This window comes from Peromyscus leucopus, chromosome 1, assembly GCF_004664715.2.
Source record: "Peromyscus leucopus breed LL Stock chromosome 1, UCI_PerLeu_2.1, whole genome shotgun sequence".
NCBI lineage: Eukaryota > Metazoa > Chordata > Mammalia > Rodentia > Cricetidae > Peromyscus > Peromyscus leucopus.
In genome coordinates this window covers 60073246-60096420 of record NC_051063.1, presented here as the reverse complement: position 1 = coordinate 60096420, position 23175 = coordinate 60073246, and the positions used below count along the sequence as shown (strand labels likewise).

The following is a 23175-nucleotide window of genomic DNA, read 5'->3' as shown; positions in this document are numbered from 1 at the left end:
ATGCTCTGAGCATCCTTAAGTCTCTGCTCATTTTTTAAAATCCGTCTTCTTCTGACTCTTCACTGTTTCTCCTCTGACTCATTTCCAGTCTGCTGTCAAGCCCACCCAGTGAAGCACTGTAATAACGATGCTAACATCCTGTGTGACAGTTCCAATGCTGGGTCATCTGTGCTTCTCAAGTGGGTTTGAATTGTGCCCTGAATGTTGTGACACTTGGGATGTAGTGACTCTGGACTCTCTTACAGTTCCTGGATGTTTTCATTGGCGCTGATGGCCAGCTCGATTGGACTCTGACGTCCTGTTCTGTGTGGCTTGTAGTAGCCACACTCACAGTTCCATCTGGTTTCTTTCAGCCTTCCGGCAGGCGGCTCTAAGGCTCTGACACACACACAGTTCACACAGTCAGCCTGAGATCTGGGGAGAGTTTACACAGAGAACATGCAACTGACCCTTCACCCCTTCTTGCTGGGCCTCGGCCTTGTTTTGGCCCCCGTGGCCACCCTGAGCTCTGCCCTCTGGTTTTCCAGCCTGGGGCGGCTGCACTTGCTGTCAGGGCTGCAGGTGGCCCACACTGCACCTTCTCCCAACTCCCCTCCAGAGCCTGCCTGCCTTGTTCACACTGTAACACTGCCTTCTCTTTCATTCTGGTTTGGGGTGGGGATTGTGGTGTTCCAGTCTCCACAGCTGTCCCATGAAGAAGAAGAAGAAGAAGAAGAATTAGGGGCTTACTTTATCTTACCCCCCCCCATCTTCTAGTTTTATACCTAGCTAAGCTACTGATCAAGTCTGAGGGTCAAAGGTCAGTATGCCAAAAATCATCTCCAAATTGCTATATTGGGAAACGTCACTTTAAAAAAAAAAAAAAAAAGGAGTTTTAAACCAAATAAACCACTCACACACCCGGAGTCTGAGATTCAAGGCTTCCAGCATGAGGGTCAGAGGGCACCCAGGGATGGTGGAAGGGGGACCTTAGGCTGACCTGGACCTTAGACTGGCCTGGAAAACACTGAATCTTGACTCTGCAGTACCAATCAGAAGTCCTCAAGAGAGGAGTAGTAGCACATACTTGGAATTCTAGCACTCAAGAAGCAGGAGCAGGAGAATCACCCATATCAAGTTCAGCCCAAGCTGTATATATAGTGAGCTTCAGGCCAGCCAAGGATACATCGTGAGACCCGGTATCAAAAAACAGACCAACAGGAAGACCCCAGAAGACAATTCTTCATGACAAATGTAAAACCCCATGGATCTGAAGACCGTGAAATGGGGTTTACTGAATTAGGGAAGTGTTTGGATTTGAATTACTGTTAAGTACATAGAAAATTAAACCAATAAAAAAAATTATTTTGCTCCAGGGTGGGGAAAACAAACAGGAGATGACGAAGTAATCAAGTCAGAGTGTACAGTTTAAGTGTGGGTAGATTATCACACAGTCGAGAGGAATAGCAAACGTTGGTCTGGTTAAAATGTTGATGTAAATATATCCCGAGAGTCGGAGCTAAAAGCACAGAAGGAGGGCATGAAGGAAAAGAGATACCCAGCTGAGGTTCCTTAGACACATCGTTTCCATAGTGGGCTTTGGCAGATGAGAGCCGAAATCAAAGTTCACAATAGACAGCCAGGAGAGTCAACAATGTGGGCAGAATTTTCTAAAGGTAAAATTTAGTGGTCACTGAGCGGGAAGCCTCCTCGTACTGTGTCTGTCCACCGTCCGCACACACAACTCTGACATTTAAGGGACATTCAGATGGAAGACCAGAATTCATTGTCAAGGACAGTATAAGATCCTATTCGTCACAAAACAACTGGATGCTGTGTAGCTTGGTTTATTCAGCCTCCATGGTTCCATGGCTGTGTGCAAGGGTGTATTTGCCTCCATGAGGGTAACTGGATTTTTGGAACAGGCTTTGTTTGTTTGTTTACTCTAAATTGGTAACTCTAACGGGCTTCAGGGCTTGTTGGAGCCTTCTTACTGGTGTGACATGTGGCACGCACGTGCACATCTCCCCCTGGTGGTAACAGACCAGAATTGCAGGCCAAGGCCTTAAAATGTGAGCAGCTAAGGGAAGAGCAAGCCTTCCTGCCCACTTCGGCTCCTGTCAGCACATGAGCCATCTGTTTTCGGGGCTGCGTCTGGCCCCAGACATTCATTGCAGGCTAAACTGTTTTAGGCCTGTTTGTAGGCTGGGGGACTGCAAAGACTTTTGACTCCTCTGTCCCTGCTGTGGTAAGGAGGAGAATGCACCTGGGTTCTTCCGGCTATCATCTTTGGAAGCTGGTCTTGGTGAGGAGTCCCTGTATTGAAGGGTTCATGTGTCCATGACATGTTATACTTGCATCGGTAATACATGAAGGTTGGGGCAGAATCTGTGCAAAGTTTGATTTTTTTTTTTTTTTTTTTTTTTTTTGCTTTCATTTTTGTTTTTGCAAGTCAGGGAGAGCATTTGAGTCCTGCATGGCTGCAGGAAGAGAGAGGAGGGAGGATGAAGAACCCAGGGAGGGGCACAAGGTCAGCATCCCTCCATTTGAGTTACAGCCATGGCAGTATTAGTTACTTTTCATGGTAAAGTGCCGTAACCAAAAGCAACCTGTGGAAGGGTTTATTTTGGCTTACTGTGTCAAAGAGTGAAGAGTCCATCATGGCAGGAAACATGGCAGCCAGCAGCTGGCGTGATGGCAGGGGTGGGAAGCTAAGAGCTAACATCTGTAACAGCAAGCAGACAGCAAACTGGAAATGCCATGAGGCTGTACAGTCTCAAAGCTCGCCCCCAGTGACCCGCCACCTCTAGCAAGGACGCACCACCTAAACCTCCCCAAGTAGTAACACCAACCGGGAACCAAGTGTTCAAATGCCCCTGTATAGGCCCTTGGCCATACCCTAATGCAAAATGCACTTATTTAATCCAACTTCAAAAGGTCCCTATGATCTTTCACAGTCTCAACACTGTTTAAAAGTCCAAAACCTCTTCTGAGACTCCAGGCAGTCTCTTAACTGTAACCCCTGTAAAAAGCAAAAAAGCAGATTACATGCTTCTGACATGCAATGGCACAGAATATATATATTACCTCTCCAAAATGGAGAAATGGAGCGTAGTGGAGCAAATACATGCCAAGTCAGGATGGAAACCCAGCAGGAAAACGCCAAAACCCATACATACTCCATGGAGCTGGAGAAGCCAGTCTCTCTGGAGGGGTGGGGGTGCCTCATCTTCCGCTGCAAGGGGAGGTTGAGTGGGGGGCAGGCTCTGGGACTCTGCAGCCCCGCATGGGGTGGGGGGCTCTGTCATGACACACCCAACAGTGCTTCGCCCAGTGTGGAGGGTGACGGTGGTGTAGACACATCTGCCCTATTCCTGCAGACAGGCTTTCTCATCCCTAGTGCAGGGAAGGGAGGAGGCACAGTGCCCTGAAGCCTCGGGGAGAATGGAGGCCAATGCAGAAAAGGAAGGAGCCTGGACAGACAGCTCCTAGGAAAGCCTCTCTTCAGGGACCCACATCCCTGTGTCCCTGGAAAACCCCACCGTCAAGTAACACTGTCCTCAGGGCATGACGGGTTCTTGCCCTCTGGACCTTGCAGCAGCTGTCCAAGGGCTGCCCATGACTGGGCCCATTTGCTTCCCGTCATGGGGGAGGTGAGGGGCTCATGACTCCCTGCCTACCCTCAAGAATTTATAGACCGTTGAGGATTGCTAGCGGGAGGGGATCGCAAGGCCACACCCCTCCCTGGGTATTTATGGACAGTTAATGGTTGCCAAAATATCTAGTCAGGAGAACCGGTGCCAGGAGAAGAATTTTTTTTTTAGCAATGTAGCTGCCCAAAAGTTGCCCAAGCTCCCATAACACCCTTACAAAATGAGGGAGGTGGAGCTAGCGGACCTGCCTACAAGGCCTGCTCCTGCTCCTTCCCTGGGTGGCATTTCCCATTGTCCCCGTCTCTCTGAGTTTCCTCCGTAGCAGCAGTGACCTTGCAAGGGTGTGTCAGGGCTGCTCCGTCACCTCTGCAGGACTTGGGGACCCGTAGCTCCTTCCCTGCCTTCCAGCTTTCCTTCACCCGACCGGTCACTCCCAGGGAAGCTGCTGACAGGGACGCCGCTTTTCCTACCTGAGGCCCGGAGCCCTGTGTGTAACTGAGGGGTGGCAGGCGGAGCACTGATTCCTAAGGGCCTCAAGAGAAGGGTGGTAGCCAGCTCCAGGCTGAGTGGCACAGCGCGGCTGGTCACTGGGTTGTGTCCCAGGCTGTTCAGCAGCTGTTCTGTAATAAAATGCACAGCAAGGGGAGGCCGGGTTCTCTTCTCCCTGCTCTGGAGACTGAGAGGAAGGCACTGGGAATCCTGGCAAGCAGGCTGCTGTGCCCTAGATGGTCCCTCCCAGGGGGACAGGCCAGAGCCCCTCCCCCCATGCCCTTTTTACAATTCATGAGTCACCCTTGTGACCTGAGCACTTCTGAGGTTAGTACCGGCAGCCTGAAGGATCTAGATTCGCCTAGGACACACACCTCTGGACATGTCTAGATAAGTGGAATTGAAGAGGGATGAGCCAGCCTGAATGTGGACAGCACCATCCTATGCGCTGGGGTCCTGGACTAATAAAAAAAAAAGAAAGAAAGCTGAGCGCCAGCGTTCATCTCTCCACTCCCTGACAGTGAATGTAGTGGTTCTCACTCCTACCGCCATGACTCACTCACCATGATGGACTGTGCCCCTAATAACTGTGAGCCAAATAAACCCCTTCCTTCCTTCCTCCCTCCCTCCCTCCCTCCCTCCCCCCTTCCTCCCTCCCTCCCCCCTCCCTCCCTCCCTCCCTTCCTTCCTTCCTAAGTTGCTTGTGGCAAGTGCTCTGTCACAGCAGTAAGACCAGCACAATTACAAGTCGAAAAGGCCCCAGTCACCTCGGAGGTGAGATCTCTCGACTTGGGTTTGGGGGTGTGGTCTATGCCGTGACAGTTGTTACTGCTGGAACTGGAAAGTTTGCTGAGCCCCTGAAGCCATAAGGAACCCCTGAACACCCGGTGAAGCCATAAGGAACCCTGAACACCCGGTGAAGCCATAAGGAACCCCTGAACACCCGGTGAAGCCATAATCTCCACTCCTGTAGCCGCGGCCCAGCTCAGCTTCTTTGGGAGAGTTGGTATTTAGCTTCTGCACCTTGACATAATTTGTCTAATGACAAGTGTGTGTCACCAGGACTGCATGCTTCAGGCTCTAGCTGCTTTGTGACACTTGGGGCCCCTTCTACTGACTTTTTCCAAGTTTGGCCCAAGGCAAGTGAAGGTCTCTCAGCTCCCCATGTCAGCCCTCACGTCCATGTCTGTCTGACAGGCACACCCCTGTGTTCAATAGACTTTGCGGGAAGATGGTCAACAGGACAGCTGCCTGCTTCCAAGCTGGGCCAGCTCAGTGTGTCTCCCCCAGCTCAGGAGGGCTGGCAGAGATCCCGTTCATAACGTACTCCCTTTACATAAGGTGGGCACGGGTCAATGCTTGGTGTCAGTCCTAGCTATGATAAAAAGCTGAACCCCAAAAGCCCAGCCCAGGGCTGGATTCAGAATTGATTGTGTGGATGTGCCATGGACACCTTGATAGCAGAACTGTGCAGGATCCATTCTGTCCCCTTCTAGAACTCCAAAAGCAACAGAATCAAAGGCAGGGGTCACAAGTCCACGCAGATGAGGTCAGGGAGGCTGGATGGCTCCCAAACAAATAACAGAGCTGAGGCCCTCTCTGGGCCTCCTGCATTCCCACCCAGGTCACCGTGTAAGAGTGGAGGTTTGGAGATGTGTGTGAAAGTGCCGGCGTTCTTACATTTAGGTAGCTAAGATGGTGTCCATCACTACTGGGCAAGTTTCGGCCCTTGGTGATCTTGACTGGAAGCACAGCGTTGGGATAGGCATGTTCACAATGCCCCACCTGCCATCTGTACAGCTCTGGCTTTCTTCTGGGGACAAGGCCTGGGGGTCTGCTGTGGGACTTAGCTTGACAAAGGGGCTGATGCCAAGCCCCACCTCCGCTTGAATCTGTGTCTGCTTCTTCCTTGGGGATAGAAGGAGAGGGCCTGGTTCTGAAAACCCAGAGTTTCTGACCCTCAGGGTTCTGCTCACAGAAGCAACATTGGGGTTCAAGTGTGCGCCTCCACTATCCCAGGAGCACTGGGGCAGTCTTCCCTCTTCCCAGAAGTGCCAGGGCAGAATCGTCATCTCTTTTAATACCTTGTAAAGTCAAGCTTTTCCACCTCAGTGGGGGGAAGAGGGGTGGAGCCTAAAGACAATGGGCCAAAACACAGGAGAAGCAATTGGGGGTCAGGTTTCTGCCTCGCTGCTGCTGGACCCAGCCCTGGAGATCTGGACAGCTCCTGAGAATTGTGTTAAGTAGAATCCACCAGTCCTGGTAGAGGGTGCTGGATGAGGCATCCCCCCCTCGTGGTGTGGTGGCCTCTGCAGCCAGAGCAGCACACATGCTGACCTCCTCAAAGCAAATTTTCATGCACAAAGACCAAAGTCCCCCTAGTCTCCTACAGGGTGCCGGCAGCACGTGCCTCACCAGCCCCGCCTCCTCTTACGTGTTGCTGACCTGCCACGCCTCTCTTCCTGCAGGTTAACAATGAAAATGTCGTCAAGGTGGGCCACCGGCAGGTGGTGAACATGATCCGCCAGGGAGGAAATCACCTCGTCCTTAAGGTCGTCACAGTGACCAGGAATCTAGACCCTGATGATACTGCCAGAAAGAAAGGTGTGTACCCCTCAAGGCGCCCTGCAGGGGGGAGCAGAGGCCACAGGGAAGGAGAACAGCCTCTTTCCAGCTGAGAGCCAAGGAAATGGGGTATCACTTAAGTTTGTGACCAAGGCATGACATTGAGCCTGAGTCACCATTCTCCCGAGGGAGGCCACAGCTGGGCCAGCAAAGGGGACCAAGCACAGGACAGATGCCCCTGCCTTCTAACCAGCTGTCCCCCAAACAGCTGTGTAGAGGTACCAGGGACAGCTAGGAGAGGCTGCAGAGGTGGCTGCACCAGAGTACACTAAAGAGCAAGAGAGGGTTGCAAACAGCTGAGACCGTAGTGCGAGGGTTAGGAATGACATTTCCTAGACACCAACAGGTCTCTTTCCCCCGCTCCAGCGAGGCCGGAGTCCCTGCCATTGACAGCCTGGCAGGTAGTGGCTAAGCCACATATGTCCCACTGCCTGTGCCCTGTCACAGTCGATTCTCACAGACAGACCAGAGCCGTGGTTCCCATCCCTACTGCAGAGCACCTACCCTACTCCATCCTGAGCACCCAGGGCTGATGCTAATCATGGCAGCCCAACCGTGACAATCCCCCACAGCCACCTGTCAGTCTGCCCCCCAAACACAGATTCGAGGGTCACTGCCTCCCAGATTCTTCCTGTGTCCAAAAGTAAGGGGCACTGGGTGGGGTATAGAACGGGGTGGGGTGGGGTATAGGACGGGGTGGGGTACAGGACGGGGTGGGGTACAGGACGGGGTGGGGTACAGGACGGGGTGGGGCCTTGTGGTGGTTCTCACACCGACTCTGCTTTTGCCTACCCATCAAGCTCCCCCACCTCCAAAGAGGGCTCCAACTACGGCCCTTACCCTGCGTTCCAAGTCCATGACGGCGGAGCTGGAGGAACTCGGTAAGGCCACCTCACCCTGCTGCCCTCAGAGACGCCCAGCCCATGCACAGCCTCCTGCCGGCTTGCTTATCCCGGCCCCTTCTCCTGCATGCCCTACAGCTTCACACTTGGCCTGGCGTCTCTAGTGAGGGACTCCGTGGGATCTAGAGGGGTGGGGCTGACATGCTCTTCTGCTTATCTAACATTGTTTTGTTTTGACTTTTTGGGCCTCTCACTAGTGGACAAAGGTAAGCAGCCTCGCTGGCCCTGCAGCAGCATCCCTGCTGCCTTGGGCACCCTCACTGACCCCACCTCAGCCTGTCCTCCAGCTTGCTCCAGCCACTGAAGGCCCGCCCTCGGGGACTCCTCAGAGAGTCCCAGCATACCCAGAACTCTAAAAGGTCCTCATTAAACAGACTCGGCCGTTTGTCCCCTTGGAGGCAGATGGGGCAGGGGAACTATCAGCCATTGGGACCACTAAGAAAAGGAATGACTCTGACGCGGACTAAGAACCACATCCTAAGTGTCACCCAGGTGCCACCAGGTAGCCAGGGGACTTCTGCAGAGAGGATGGCTCTGAGCCACAGAGACAGTGAGGGGAAGCCCTAGCCCCATGAGGAACAGGGATAGTGCTGGTGAGGGTGGCCCTTGGCACAGAAACATCCTCTTCGGTTCAACACTAGTAGCTCCTGGTGGTGTCCTGCCAGGATGTCACTAATAGCCAGCAACGGGTCCCCACCAGCATAGAGCAGCCCCCATCCCCTTGTTCATGCCAATCACTGTCCTCCCTGGGGCTAGAATCTGAAGCTCACCTCAAATTGCCCGTCTTCTAGAAGAGGGTACCCTGACACAGGAATACTTCTCCACCCAGAATCTGGAGTGCCCGCCCATCCTCTCCTTCCAGCCGTGCCCCTGACCCTATCATATACCTTCAAACATCCCACTGGGAACATTCGAATTGTGTCCCCATGACCGAATGTCTGCCCCGCTTACAATGAGCCAAGGCCAGCCTGCTCTACAGAACAGGCTGCTGCCATGTTCTCTGGGAGTTCATTGGAAAGGGGCTCCCTCTAGCTCCCAGGGTCTCCTGCTCCCAGGGCCTCCGTGTCCTTTTAAAGGCAGACCTGCCCTCCTGTCCCACCTCATGAAGTTCAGTCCCACCCGTGGAGTGCTGGTGGATTGCTGGGGACAAAGTAAGAAGGCCCTTCGCCACCACAAAGGAGATTCAGGCAGGACAAGGCAAAAAGAGCAACCAAGGGCAAGTTGTGGGGGCCACGCTGGACCCCTGCCCCTCACTCCTGGTGGTCTCCACACTAGTTCCCCTACCTATGTCCCATAATCACCGAACTGAGTGAGACCCCGGGTGTGGGCCACTATGGGAGGGCGCTGCCACCGTGGCTGGCTCATGCGCTTCCCTTTCTGTTTGCAAGCCTCAGTCCGGAAGAAGAAGGGTAAGGGAAGTGTCTGTCCCCATGCTCTTGCCCGGTAGAAGAGAAACCCCCTCGTGACAGTCATGTGAAGTCCAGAGTGTGCTGTGAGCCTTGTGTCGTCTTCCATATTTGGGGGTCATACCCAAGGGCCCCTCCCCTCCCGGGGATGTACACTGTTCTGGTCTGTCTGGTCTGCTTGGCTTCTGTCTGTGACTCCCTCGACCTATCTGTAAGTCCCCCTGATCTGTGTCCACATCAACATGCTGACGAAGCGGCCAGGATCCTTGATGACTCTTACTGTGCCTGCCTGGCTGCAGATGCCGTGAATCTTCTTCTGGGGGCTGGTCAGAGACATCCCCGTGTGCTGCCCAGCCACTAAACAGCCAGGGGAGCAGGCAAGAGGGAAACCAGGCTTCATTCCTCTTCCAACACTCAGCTCCCCTCCACCCTGGGGAAGGAGGGAGCTGCCTGTCCCCAGGCTCCCCTAAGAGGGGAGCGGGCATGACAAGTCTTATGAGTGACTAGGCAGAGCCCTGCCCCCCTCAGAAGCACCCTATTGCAGATGGATACTCCTGACTGCTCATGACTCCCCAACACTGAGCCAAGTGTGACCTGTGACCCAGCAATGCAACATCGTTCCCCAAAGCTGAGAGGGTCTCTGATGAGGTTGGGCGTGGTCCCTAATGGTTGGTGCACTCAGTCTAAGGCCTGGTGTGAACCTAGCATCCTGGATGCTGAATGGGGGTCAAGAGTGCCTGAAGACAGCAGGATCGGCCTCAGGGCAGGACAGGTACCCTGGAGCTGCCAGCATTGCCACCTCAGGCCAACAGCCTTCTTTGCAGAATCCATGCCTTCACCGTGTCAGGCAGGTCAGGACATCCCAGCAGGCTCTCTGGGGATCTCCCCATGTCAAGGGTGTGGCTGGCTCATGTCCAGTCTAAGACTGCCCTTCTTCCCAGGGGTCCTATAGTTACATTATAATATGAGCACCACCACCATCAGCAAAAGGCAAATCCAACTCTGGCCTGTCAGAAGAGGCGTGCCACTGTGGGCTCCCAAGGTCCAGGGTGCCCCATCAGAGCTGGTGAAGAAAAGCCCATTGTCAAAAAGGTGGAATCTGGGCCGGCAAGCCCCTGTCTGAAGGCACCGCCCAATGGACGTGTTGCAACAGCTGGGGACAGAGGTTTTGGCCAGCACAAGGTGAATCCACTCAGAGATAGAGAGTCTCAGACAGTGGGAAATGTCTTCCATGCGAACAGCAGAAAAGAAAGAAAAAAAAAAAAAAAACAGTTGAGAAGAAATGCCCCAACCTGAAGCTGAAGCAGGTGGGGGTGGGCAGGTAGATGCCAAAGGGACCACTGGTCACAGCCCAGCCAGAGGGAAGGGACTGAGGATGCCCTGTGTTCCTCACCTCACCTCACAGAAGACCCTGCCAACTTGGTACTTCTGCTCAGTTGGTAGACTAGGACCTGCCATGAAAGGCTTGGAGCAGCATGGGCATGGTGCCTGAGTGGGGCAGGTACCCAGCAATGGCTCCAGCCCCTCTTGATGCCTGTCCAGGCTCTCTGGGAGGACTGCCTACCTGGAATGGGGTATACTCCAGGGAGGCTATGTAGAATGAAAGAAGAATCTCGTCTCGCCAGCTGCCTTGAGCTAAAGAGTGGCTCCACCCGCTGCAAGTCTTTGTCTACCCAGAGACCATGAACTAGGCCACACTTAGAATTAAGGTCTTTGCCAATGCAGCCAAGACAAGGTCACACCAGGTTAGGAGTGCCATAAAGAAACCGTCGGCTGGTGTAATTATGGAAAGAGAAGGCAAGCTATGGAGCGTTAGACTACTGGGGCCCCCAGAAGCAAGGCTTTTCTCCTCCTAACCCTAACCACAGATGTCCAGCTCCAGAACAGAGAGAGGACAAACTTTTGTCCTTTTAAGCTGTCCCCAGGAGGTTGCGGGAAGTTAGAAGCCTCAGCTGGGTGTGATGATGCCTGCCTAGCACTAAGGACCTGGGAGGCAGAAAAATCACAAGTTCCAGGCCAGCCTGAGCTACATGAGACCTTTCTCAAATAGAGTGAGGCAATCTCAACCTTGGCTCCACCCCACCGGCCACACCAGCTTAGAGACCCTGGGTTTTCCCTGAGCTCTTTGACCTAGTACCCCATGGTGAGAAAAGTCGCTGTGGCCAACCACCACAGACGCAACAGCCCAGGGCAGCCGAGGTGAGAGTAGAGATGGAGGCCACCAGGCAGAGTGAGTGGTGGGACAGGTTGTGTGACCATGACCTCCAACCTTGCTTGTCACCTCTGACAAAGCATACAGACCTTCCCAGGCATGAGACTTGGAGTCTACAGGTCCAAGGGGCCCAAGCTACATATCCACACTCCACTGCCTGGGAGCAGACAGGAGGCAGCCCGCTGGTGGCTCGGGTGATGTGACATTTTGGTTGTAGCTTGAGTGTTCCTGCCTTGCCCACAGTCAGGACAAATCTCTGTCACCCGCCAGTCCCACAGCCGCTCAGACCCAACCAAGTAAACACAGACACTTATATTGCTTTCAAACTGTATGGCCGTGGCAGGCTTCTTGCTAACTGTTCCTTTACCTTAAATTAACCATTTCTTTTTATCTATGCCTCGCCACGTGGCTGGTGGCTTACCGGCACCTTCACATGCTTCTTGTCATGGCGGCAGCTGCAGCGTCTCTGGTCATGGCGGCGGCTGCAGCAAGTCCCTCTGCCTTCCTGGGCCTTTTATTTCTCCTCTCTGCTAGTCCCGCCTATCTTTCCTGCCTAGCCGCGGCCGATCAGGTTTTATTTATTAACCAATCAGAACAACTTGACATACAGACCATCCCCCAGCACAGCCAAGTGCAGATCATCTCAAACACCTGCACTCAGGCCCATGGTCCTAATCATCCTCTATACGGACCTGCTGGGTAACGCCACAAGGAACCCAAGAAGGGCTCCCACAGGACATACAGAACATCCCACAGCATTTGGTTTTTCTTCTGATAGCAGTGTTGCAGAGGGAGCAGAGGCCACTGGCTCTGAGACACCAAAGAGAGAGCATGGTGGTTGGCAACAGACAGATCGCCAGCTATCTCTGATGCCATGAGCATCCATGGATCTCTTTTCATGGATGCTTCTGGAACACCTAATCTTGGTCTCCCACAAAGATCCTAGGTAGTACATGAAAGACAACTGGGGCCCTGCTCTGACCAGGGATTGACCTCTGGGCCCTGGCTGCATCATCACCACGCATTTTGGCCAGGGGACAGAAGACCTCAACAGGGCTTCTGTTCGCTGCCCGGGAGGTCAGACGTGCCCGGAGGGCTCCCCTGGGGACTGTGCAGTGGGCGGCAGTGTTCGACTGCCATTGGGGTTGTTTTCCCTCCCCTAGCACTTTGGGACTTCTTCCCACGCAGCCATGACATCTGGTTGACTGTCACATGGAAAGCAGCAGGTGCCCCAGGTTGAGGACACTGGACATACCCTCCAGTGTTCCCTCCTCCAACTTCTGGGGCTGCCTATGACCCAGGCAAACCCACAGGCTGCGAGATGTGGTAATGGGCAGGCCAAGTGTTGCTGAGAAATGTGACTACAAGCCACCTCAGGGACCCTGACAAACCTGCCACCTCTCCCTCTCTAGTTCCTAGAAGTCTACAATTTACAGCCCTTGGGCAACACATCTGCCTTGTGAGAGACCATAAGCTTGCTTTGAGACTGAGAACTCAGCTCACGGCTGGGCTGTTTTGTGTACCGTGACAGCTTTCATGTGTGTCTGCACAGGTACATCCAGTCACCAAGACCTCATGTTGGCCCTGCAAGGGCCTGACCTCCTCGGCCATCTATACAGCTCTAGTTCTAGGCCTTTGGAAATTAAGCCTCATCCTCAGGAGTCAGCAATCTCAACAGTTTCCTTAAAAACTTTTACTTCCTGTCAATAAGATCTCAAAGATGGAGCCTGTGTGGTCAAGTCTGCAGCAAATCTAAGGAACAAGATAAAAACCCGTCTGTCACCTGACTCCCACCAACAGCACTAATGCTAGAAGATCAGGGGCCCTGGGCCTGACAAATTCATAAAACAGTCCCTAAGGGAGATGGGAAAGCTCAAGAGGCCAGGCCAGCGTTCAAGGTTCCTGGGGGTGTTCCCCAAGACACAGCCCCACCAGCACTGCCGCATTACTGGCTCCACAAGCCTGCCCACTGTTCTGCAGTCAGCTAAGTGAGGTGGGTGACTCTGGTGACCCCTACAGAAGCACCCTCCAACTGTGTCTCTGTGAAAGACAGTGCCTTTCCTACAGCCATGGGAATCGGGAAGAAGCCTCAAAGCCCCACAGGGTCCGGACCGTCATGGGAGACGCTTACCCAAGGCCCTGCACTTCTCACATCACAGCCTACTGCCCACTCCTGCTGGGCATGTGGAGATGCCATGGGTACTCACACGCCAGGCAATAGACCCCACGTGCCACCAGTGGGAACATACACGCTGCCGGCCCCTGACAAGAAGATTCTCAGTGACTCCGTGGCTCTTCAGCATGAGTGTGTTCCTCTTGTGTCCTTTGCTCTCCATGTACCCAGACCTTACACAACGGACTCTGGCCAACTACCTCCCTCCCCATGCTGAGCCTGTGCCCAGGGCCTTCTTAGCAGAACTGTGGCCCTGTGCATCTTACGTCTGACGTTCCAAGGGATCTTGAGGCCCACAATTTTCCCTTGCCTCGCAGCCATTAAATTCAACAAAGGCCAAATCTATGGGGCAGGAAAACCAGGAGCTTCCTGAATCTCATCTACACCTCTACTTGATAGTCCTAGCCAAGCACTCACAGGGTGAGCAGGTTGGGCTACCCCCACAGCCAGGAGGGGGCCTTCACATTTCGAGGTTTGCGCACGAGCTAGAGGTGGCTAGATTCTTGCAGGTCTCCAGAGCTCTCCATGTGACACACCCAGTCCCTCCTTTGTCACTCAATGGCCTCCACTTGACCCACATTCCAGGCTCAGGATGCTGTGTCCCCAGGCTCAGCCTCTGTGGACACCACAGAGGAGAGGAAAGTAGTTTCTAGAGTGATTCCGGTGTTCCCTGCCCGGCACCCAATGCAGTGGTGGGACATAGCTCTCCTGTGCTAGAGAGATCTCAACTCCTTCCTTGAAAGAACAGACTGTGAGGTTCACCTCAGCTAAAGCTGAGCCAAATGACCAGTACCAAGAGAGCTGGAATATGGTGTGGGGGCACAGATCAAGCCAGTGTGTCCTGGCTGGCTCACCAAAGCAGGCCACACAAGCATCTGCCCAGCTGGCAGGTGGGCAGTAGGGACTACATAGAAACAAGTTCTATCTCAGCCATAAAAGCCAGCCTGGACCCCTGGAGGAAGATAGCAGAGATGGAGGCAGGTGGACACGGCCTGTAGCACACGGCGGGAAGCAGTCCACTGCAGGTGTGGACGGGTGGTAAAAAGATACGAACACAGGTGACAGACAGTCTAGCGGAAATGGCCAGGCCCAGGAAAGTGCAGGTAAAGCTTTGGTTTAAGATGAGGGCTTCGTGACTCAGGAGCTAGAGGACATGGGTGATTTGAGCTGCAAGTATCTCCACAGCCCATGGTGACAGGAGCCAAGCAATTGCCTGACCAATCCCTGAGGGCCAGATTCTAGCCCAGGAAGAGGCCTGTGACAGGTGAGCCTGCAGGTCCAGACGTCGGAGTCGTCCATGAAGAGACAGCACCTGAGACTGCATGGGTCTGAAGGCCTGAGGTCACTCCTACAATCTTTGTCCCTTTTAAAACTCTTCACACGTGTGAAAGGCTCCGAGGCTGTGCAGGACCGGGCATGGGCCACATTTGGACTACAGCCATCATCTGTGGACTGCTAGAATCAACACTGGTCTGGAATCAGCTGTCTTCCTAGGATGTCAGAGAGGCCCTGGTGGATACTTCCGTTGCCCCCAGCCCCAACACACCCACTTCCTCTTGAGTCCTCCTCAAGGGTATTTTGGCTCTGGCCTGCCTGCTCAGAAAACATTGCTTCATGCTGGATGCTGAACACTACTGTAGCTCTGGGGACTTAGCCGGTGGGTCAGCTTCTCCTGATAAAGCACTATTGCTAAGTGGTATTGTGGATAGCTTAGTAGTTCTACCACCCTGTGTTCACTAAACAGGGAGCCATCGGACCCCAGAATGGGCAAAGCTTGCCTGTAAGGACTCAGGCTTGTACAATGAATGTTCTAGAAGCTAACATCTCCTGTACCTCAAAAAGGATCCAATGTGGGAGGTGTCCACAGGCACGGCTCCCCATAAGCTTCATCCTGGCCCAGGGCATCCTGCAAAAACACAGCCTGGAACAGGCGGAACCTTTTCCCCAAGTGCCTCTGGGGACTGAGGGACTCTGACTGTGGGTCTCAGGGAATGGGGTCCCTGTGTTCTGACAACTCTAGACAAAGCCTTGTGCCTGGTTTCAGGACCTCAGCTGTCTTTCAGCTAAACTAGGCAACAGGGTCATTCTAGGATGAGCTTTCATTTTCAAGTTTTAGAAAACAATTTTTCTTTTATTTTCCAGGACGCCTAAAGCTTTGTTTTTTGTTTTCTAGACCTGGGAATGTTCTAGCATGGGGAGAATAAATGAAAAGTTCCCTATGCAGCATGGGCTCAGAGGTCTGGGGTTTCTGCCATCATGCCTGGCTTACTGACCACAGTCTTACTGACCACATTCCAGCCTTGGTGAAGGTTGCTTGTCTTGGAAATTGTGTTTAGTTACAAAAAGGACCACATTTATGAATGTTTATGAGTGTGTGTGTGTGTGTGTGTGTGTGTGTGTGTGTGTGTGTGTGTGTACCTGGTGGCACAGGCCTGTAAGCTCAACCCTCAAAAGACTTGCATAAGAGAAATAAAAGTTCAAGGCCGGGCTGGAGAGATGGCTCAGTGGTTAAGAGCACTGCCTGTTCTTCCAGAGGACCTGAGTTCAATTCCCAGCACCCACATGGTAGCTCATAACCATCTGTAGTGAGATCTGACACCTTCTTCTGGCCTGTAGGCATACATGCAGACAGAACACTGTATACATAATAAATAAATCTTTTTTAAAAAGTCCAGCCTGAGCTACACAATGAGACCCTGGCTCAAAATAATAATAGTAATTCCAAAATTGACCCCATCAGTAACAAGTCCCATTTGCCAGACCTGAAGATGACAAGTCCTGGGTGGTATAGAGCTCTCCAAAGGGGAAGGCTGAGATGCTGAGGTCCCCTGCTGTCTTTGTCCAGTGTACACACCTCAGGCAGGCGAGGTCTGGGACACGTGGTGGTGCCTTGGTAGGATATGTGGAGTGGGGAGAGATGCATGCTTGTTCCCCATGCCACAGCCTGCCCGCTACTCCAGGCACATGACCAGTGGCTGCCTGCCTGCATTCTCCTTACTGAGCCCACCCACCACCACCCCCAAAGTACCATGAGACTAAACCACTCCAACCCTTACTTTGTTTTCTAGATAAACCTGAAGAGATAGTCCCAGCCTCCAAGCCCTCGAGGACTGCAGAGAACGTAGCCATCGAACCGAGGGTGGCGACCATCAAGCAGCGGCCCACCAGCCGGTGCTTCCCAGCAGCCTCCGATATGAATGTGAGTCGGTGGGACTGGGTTGAGTTTGGGCTGGCCCGGCTGGTGGGCAGGCAGAGGGCTCCGCATGCGAGGGCAGGCCAGTTCAGCAGCTGGCCTTCAAAGCCCTCTCTGCATAGGTTCAGAGCCCATTTCCATGGGCGAGCACTCTGATCCAGCACAGATCTGCAGTGAGTCGATGGCCAGGCTGAAGTGCAAATCTCGCCACTCCTGCATGCCGTCTTTTCCTGGGTTTATCCAGAGTCCCAAACGTTGAGGGTGTCCCTCCATGTGCCCCCACCAAGAGACCATGGGCATCGGGGCTGTGGGAGTGCTCCTCAGACAGTGCCCCTTGCTGCCTAGAGCCTCACACACTAGTCCTCTACACAAACTCTTGGCACATGCTCTGAGGTGGGTTGCCAGCATCCTTAGACTCGAAACTGCTTGGTGTACCGGGTTTCATTGTACATGGGAGGCACTGGGTGCCAGCTCACAGCAGGTGCTGTGGCTATGCCCGCCTACCCCCGAGTAAAAGGCACTCCCAGAAGAGAGGTGACAAGTTGCTCAGGAGCCAGGGGTGAGTCCTGGACAAAGGTGAGGCCTTCAAACCCCGTGATGCCTCCCTCTGGTTTCTGGTCCCCATCACAGTCCACTGCCAGGCCTGAGCACTAACTGTCCCACCACGTAGCTGAGTATTTTCTTTGACTCACTTTCAGATTAACTTGGTTTAACCCAGTCCTTTTAGACAATAACACCCACAGTTGCCATGAATTTGCTAGGAGTTTTAAATGATCTGCAATAAAGTAGATGCTGCCGGGGTTCGAATGTGCGCCTCAGCCCTCTTCCCCGTCAGAGGCCGATAGGTGGCGCCCTAGCCCTCAGCATACCCACTCTCCACCCTGATACTCTTCCAACCTGACAGCCCCCTGAGGCACTTCTTGGACTTCCCAGGGCCAGTATCCTACCTCCCCAACCTCAGGCTCTAGGGTAGAGGCTCTGAAGCCCAGGTGAGCCCGTCAGAGTACACCCACAAGCATGTTCCTAGTGAGCCTTAGCGTCCGAACTTTTCCAAGTTCCTCCTGAGTCTGGGGAGCATAACTGGGCCAACCATCTCAGGCTGGCAGGCAAAACAGCATGCATCGGTGTGCCAGCTGTGGCGGGGCAGAGAGGAGCGCTCTGAGAGTCCACCTTCAGGCCACGGGAGGGACAGGGCCCGCTGCAGTCTCTGTGACACACTCCACGGTCACTTGGCAGTTCTCCCCAGGTGACAGGTCAGGCATCCTAGTCATTCGCACAGGTCCTGGCACCCGGCCACACCCATAGTAGCTGAAAGAGGGAAACAGAATCCGAGCTGAGGACTTGACCAAAGTCACAAGGAAGCATGACCTGGATCAGACCCCACTGCCTACCACACTGTGCTTTTTTTTCCCCATGGGCCAGTCATTCTGGCCCCATTCTCCCAGAGTTCTTCTGGCCTGGTGAATGTCGTCCCAGCAGAGTATGGTGCCTAGAGCTGGACATGCTGGCATCACATCTACAGGAGCTAAATGAAGTGTGGGGAGGGCATGGTCTGAGGAAGCCATGGTGACTGATGCCTACTGCTCCCAGAGTTGTCTTCTGGCCCTGTCACCATGGGTGGGACTCCCAGGGATGCACCTCACCTGGCTCTCTGGTTTGCAGTCCGTGTACGAGCGCCAAGGGATTGCTGTAATGACGCCCACGGTCCCTGGGAGCCCGAAAGGTCCATTTCTGGGCCTCCCTCGAGGTACGATGCGAAGGCAGAAATCGATAGGTAAGAAGCGTGACCCCCACCCGAAGACGTTGCCCCTAAGCTTTCAAATGCAGCCCTCAGCTCCTCAGGAGGCCTGGGCTTCTGAGTCCTGGCCCCATGGTTGCCTAGGCACCCAGACCCTAACCACTCCCCACTGGGCCTGCCTACCAGGTGCCCAGCCTCTCTCCTACCAGGCAGGCAGCCCCTTGATCATGGTGGGGTATAAAAACCTTCCTTTAGGGTAGTTTCTCTAATCCAGTGACAGTAGCAATTGGGGGAGCAGGATGGAGGGCGGGCCAGGCGGGCAGACCCCTCCAGTCAAATGTTTCGTAGACTGAGCTCAAGGGACATACTTCTCCGGGTGGCTGGGTCAGGTCTGAACCGCTCGCTGTGTGTAAGAAAGCAGCTTGTCTTCCTTGCTAACATCCCATTTCCCTCTCTGGCTCGGACAGGGCAAGGTAAACCTGACTCCTCAAGGCAGGGAAAAGCCCCAGTGTGGTCCTTACCACATGAACTTTCTGGAAGCCAAGGCTACTGCTGGACACAGTGGAGCCTGACCACATAAAGAGAGGGGGTATGCAGCCTCCAGCCTTGCCAAGGCACCGCCAGAAACATAAGCTCTGTGTGTTTCAGAAACTCCTCCTGACGATGTTGCCAGAGGCATGGCATGTCTGTTTTTAGTCGGAGGAGGAGGAGGCAGGAGGCGGCATCTAGGTGGTAATGACCGTGGTGGCGTCTGCAGCTTGGGTGGCTCACCCACCCACCCCTGGCACACTTAAGGCCGGCATAGCTGCATACGCACCTTGTTGTATTTCTGGATCTTTCTGGTTAATAACAGTTGATTTCCTCCTGTCAGACAGCAGAATCTTTCTATCAGGTCAGTGAACTCCCCAGTTTGGAATCTGTAACTTGAATGTATCCTGGTTTACTTTTATAAGGGGTATTCTTAAATTATTACTCCTTGGGAATGTCGCCATTAGGTGACGACTCACAGTGAGTGGTCCACAGAGATCTCCTTCAGCAACAGACCTCTGAGACGCCAAATTAGCCTCCCACAGGAGTATGTTCAATTTGGAATACCCTTATCAAATGGAAGTTCTCATGGAATAAGTGACTGTAGTTTGTCCTGAGAATTTTTTTTTTTTTATTTATTTTTCAAGTAATTCATTTTGTTGCCTCTGAAAACCTGCATGCCCCTGTGTGAGAATCCATCCTTGGTGTCTGCCGCTGCGTGTGCTGCTTCTGTCTCTGTGTTTTAGGCTGCACTGGAGCCTGCTCTCACACCAGCTAATACACCCGGAGAAAGCTCAGGTTGGCTTGAGCCACAGCCCCATTCATGGTCACACTCGCATACTTTTGCCAGTCGGGTCTCAGAACATGGTTCTGCTTTTGTGCCAAGTCAGCCAGGCCTGATTATCCGTAACATCCCACCACAACTCCCCAGAGGGTCCTACAGGCCCACTTCCGAGCGTCTGTGGAGTTGGGCAGCTGGCATGGAGCCGCTGATTAGCATCCTGCAGCTGCTGTGGACCAAGACTAGGTGGGAAATCAAGGCTCCCTCCCCTCATAGGCACAGCCCACGCCAGAATGGCCTTTCTTTCGAGCCGGCCACCTGCTGAGGGCAGAGGAGTTCAACATACACAGAGCCCTCCGTGTGGCCCAGAGGAAGCCAGTGACAAAACTGGCCAATGTCCCCTTGGAGAAGACCACACAAGAACAGTAGCCCTCCTCTTAGCACGCATGGGCCACCACTGGGCAGACAGCTGTTCTAGGAGGGTGGCAGGTCTGCCCGACACCTGGGCAGAGGGGACAGCAGCCTTGACCTTTATGCCACTCGCATGGCCTCTCAGGGAGTCAGGTGAGAGCCTCTGTCCCTTACGAGCCGTCACCAGGCCTGAAGGAGGCAGACAGATGCCTCCTGCACCAGCTCCTGCATGTACACACACACACACACACACACACGCGCGCGCACACACACACACACACACACACACACACACACACACACACACGCAGCCACGTCTCTGGGTTCAGGTGGCCAGGGCTTGGCCTGAGGGCTGCACACAGCCTTGTTTTGGACCCTTGCCACCCTTACCTCACCCCAGACGCCACAGTGTGCCCCCAGAGAAGCGAATCCCTACATGTGTTCACCCCACAGAACACCTTTCTTCCTGTTTCTGGCTCCTAGAGGGCGTGTGACTAACCCCGGCGTCCTGGCTGTGCTGTGCTTTCTAACAACTGTCTCCTGTCTAAGTCTGTGAGTGTGTGGAGTCGCAGTATGTTACACCGTCCGGAGGCCTCCAGTGGGCTCTGAGGTCGCTGGGCTTAAAACCACGTTCTCTGCTTGCAGGGATAACAGAGGAAGAGCGGCAGTTTCTGGCTCCCCCGATGCTGAAGTTCACCCGAAGCTTGTCCATGCCGGACACTTCCGAGGACATACCCCCTCCGCCGCAGTCTGTGCCCCCATCTCCCCCTCCACCTTCCCCCACCACGTACAACTGCCCTAAGTCCCCGACTCCGAGAGTCTATGGGACAATTAAGCCTGCGTTCAATCAGAACCCCGTCGCCAAGGTGCCCCCAGCCACCAGGTCTGACACTGTGGCCACCATGATGCGGGAAAAGGGGATCTTCTACAGGAGAGAGCTGGACCGATTCTCCCTGGACTCCGAAGACGTCTACAGCCGCAGCCCCGCCCCACAGGCCGCCTTCCGCACCAAGCGGGGGCAGATGCCTGAGAACCCATACTCAGAGGTGGGAAAGATAGCCAGCAAGGCCGTCTATGTCCCTGCCAAGCCAGCCAGGCGGAAGGGCATGCTGGTGAAGCAGTCCAACGTGGAGGACAGCCCTGAGAAGACATGCTCCATCCCCATCCCAACCATCATCGTCAAGGAACCCTCCACCAGCAGCAGCGGCAAGAGCAGCCAGGGCAGCAGCATGGAGATCGACCCCCAGGCCACCGAGCCGGGCCAGCTTCGGCCCGACGACAGCCTCACTGTCAGCAGCCCTTTTGCTGCAGCCATCGCTGGGGCTGTGCGTGACCGGGAGAAGCGTCTGGAAGCCAGGAGGAATTCCCCGGCCTTCCTCTCCACAGACCTGGGAGATGAGGATGTGGGTCTGGGGCCACCTGCTCCCCGGATACGGCCCTCCAAGTTCCCCGAGGAGGGTGAGTTTGGTGACGAGGATGGAACGGAACAACCGCTGTCGCCTACCCCTGGGACAGCACCCAGGGAGCTGGAGAACCACTTCCTAGGTGGTGGCGAGGCTGGTACTCAGGGAGAGACCGGGGGACCCCTGAGTTCCACATCCAAAGCCAAGGGGCCCGAGAGTGGCCCAGCAGCTCCCCTCAAGAGTGGCAGCCCAGCCAGCCCTGAGAATTACGTGCACCCCCTCACGGGGCGGCTGCTCGACCCCAGCTCCCCGCTGGCCCTGGCACTGTCCGCCAGGGATCGAGCCATGCAGGAGTCCCAGCAGGGGCACAAGGGGGAGGCCCCCAAGGCTGACCTCAACAAGCCTCTCTACATCGATACCAAAATGCGGTCCAGCGTGGAGTCCAGCTTTCCTCCCGTCACCAGGCAGAACACCCGGGGTCCCCTGCGACGGCAAGAGACAGAGAACAAGTACGAGACGGACCTGAGCAAGGACCGGAGGGGTGATGACAAGAAGAACATGCTGATCAACATCGTGGACACAGCCCAGCAGAAGTCAGCCGGCCTGCTGATGGTGCACACGATGGACGTCCCCACGGCAGGGCCACCCCTGGAGGAAGAGGAGGACAGAGAGGATGTGGATATAAAGCCAGACCACTCACCCTCCACAGTGCCAGAAGGCGTTCCCAAAACCGAAGGTGCTTTACAGATCTCCGCTGCCCCGGAGCCCGCCGCTGCGCCCGGCAGGACCATTGTGGCAGCGGGCTCCGTGGAAGAGGCGGTGATTCTGCCATTCCGCATCCCCCCTCCCCCTCTGGCGTCCGTGGACTTGGATGAGGACTTCCTTTTCACAGAACCATTGCCTCCCCCCCTGGAATTCGCCAATAGTTTTGATATCCCCGACGACCGTGCAGCTTCGGTTCCCGCTCTTGCTGACTTGGTCAAACAGAAGAAAACCGATGCCCCTCAGCTCCCTTCGTTGAACTCCAGCCAGCCAGCCAACTCTGCAGACAGTAAGAAGCCGACTGGCATTTCAAACTGTCTGCCCTCCTCATTCCTGCCGCCCCCCGAAAGCTTTGACGCCGTCACCGACTCCGGGATCGAGGAGGTGGACAGCCGGAGTAGCAGCGACCACCATCTCGAGACAACCAGCACCATCTCCACAGTGTCCAGCATCTCCACACTGTCCTCAGAGGGCGGGGAGAGCATGGATACCTGTACAGTCTATGCAGACGGGCAAGCCTTTGTGGTTGACAAGCCCCCAGTACCTCCAAAGCCAAAAATGAAGCCCATCGTTCACAAAAGCAACGCACTTTACCAAGACACGCTCCCGGAAGAGGACACAGATGGCTTTGTGATCCCCCCACCTGCACCCCCACCCCCACCGGGCAGTGCCCAGGCCAGTGTGGCAAAGGTCATCCAGCCAAGGACCTCCAAGTTGTGGGGTGACGTCCCAGAGGTCAAAAGCCCAATTCTCTCAGGCCCAAAGGCAAATGTCATTAGCGAGCTGAACTCCATTCTGCAGCAGATGAACAGGGGGAAACTGGTCAAGCCCGGGGAAGGGCTGGAACTGCCGGTGGGAGCCAAGTCAGCCAACCTCGCTCCAAGGTAAGTTCCCAGTCAGCTTGGGCATGTGTGGCCCCG

General features: G+C 54.5%; 1 protein-coding gene across 7 annotated transcripts in view; it reads left to right on the top strand.

Moving 5' to 3' along the window:
* The window catches only part of Shank2 (SH3 and multiple ankyrin repeat domains 2), a 471427-nt gene that overhangs the window by 435220 nt on the left and 13032 nt on the right, over nucleotides 1-23175 (top strand). For 3 of the 7 annotated variants that reach the window (XM_037208746.1, XM_037208744.1, XM_028871256.2), the window contains 8 exons: nucleotides 6590-6725; nucleotides 7547-7627; nucleotides 7846-7854; nucleotides 9037-9057; nucleotides 16508-16638; nucleotides 18295-18406; nucleotides 19242-19262; nucleotides 20736-23139. In XM_037208746.1, the coding sequence (XP_037064641.1) occupies nucleotides 6590-6725; nucleotides 7547-7627; nucleotides 7846-7854; nucleotides 9037-9057; nucleotides 16508-16638; nucleotides 18295-18406; nucleotides 19242-19262; nucleotides 20736-23139 (2915 nt within the window). The remainder of the gene's footprint in view (nucleotides 1-6589; nucleotides 6726-7546; nucleotides 7628-7845; nucleotides 7855-9036; nucleotides 9058-16507; nucleotides 16639-18294; nucleotides 18407-19241; nucleotides 19263-20735; nucleotides 23140-23175) is intronic. The other 4 variants (XM_037208747.1, XM_037208752.1, XM_037208749.1 and 1 more) reach the window with 4 other exon arrangements.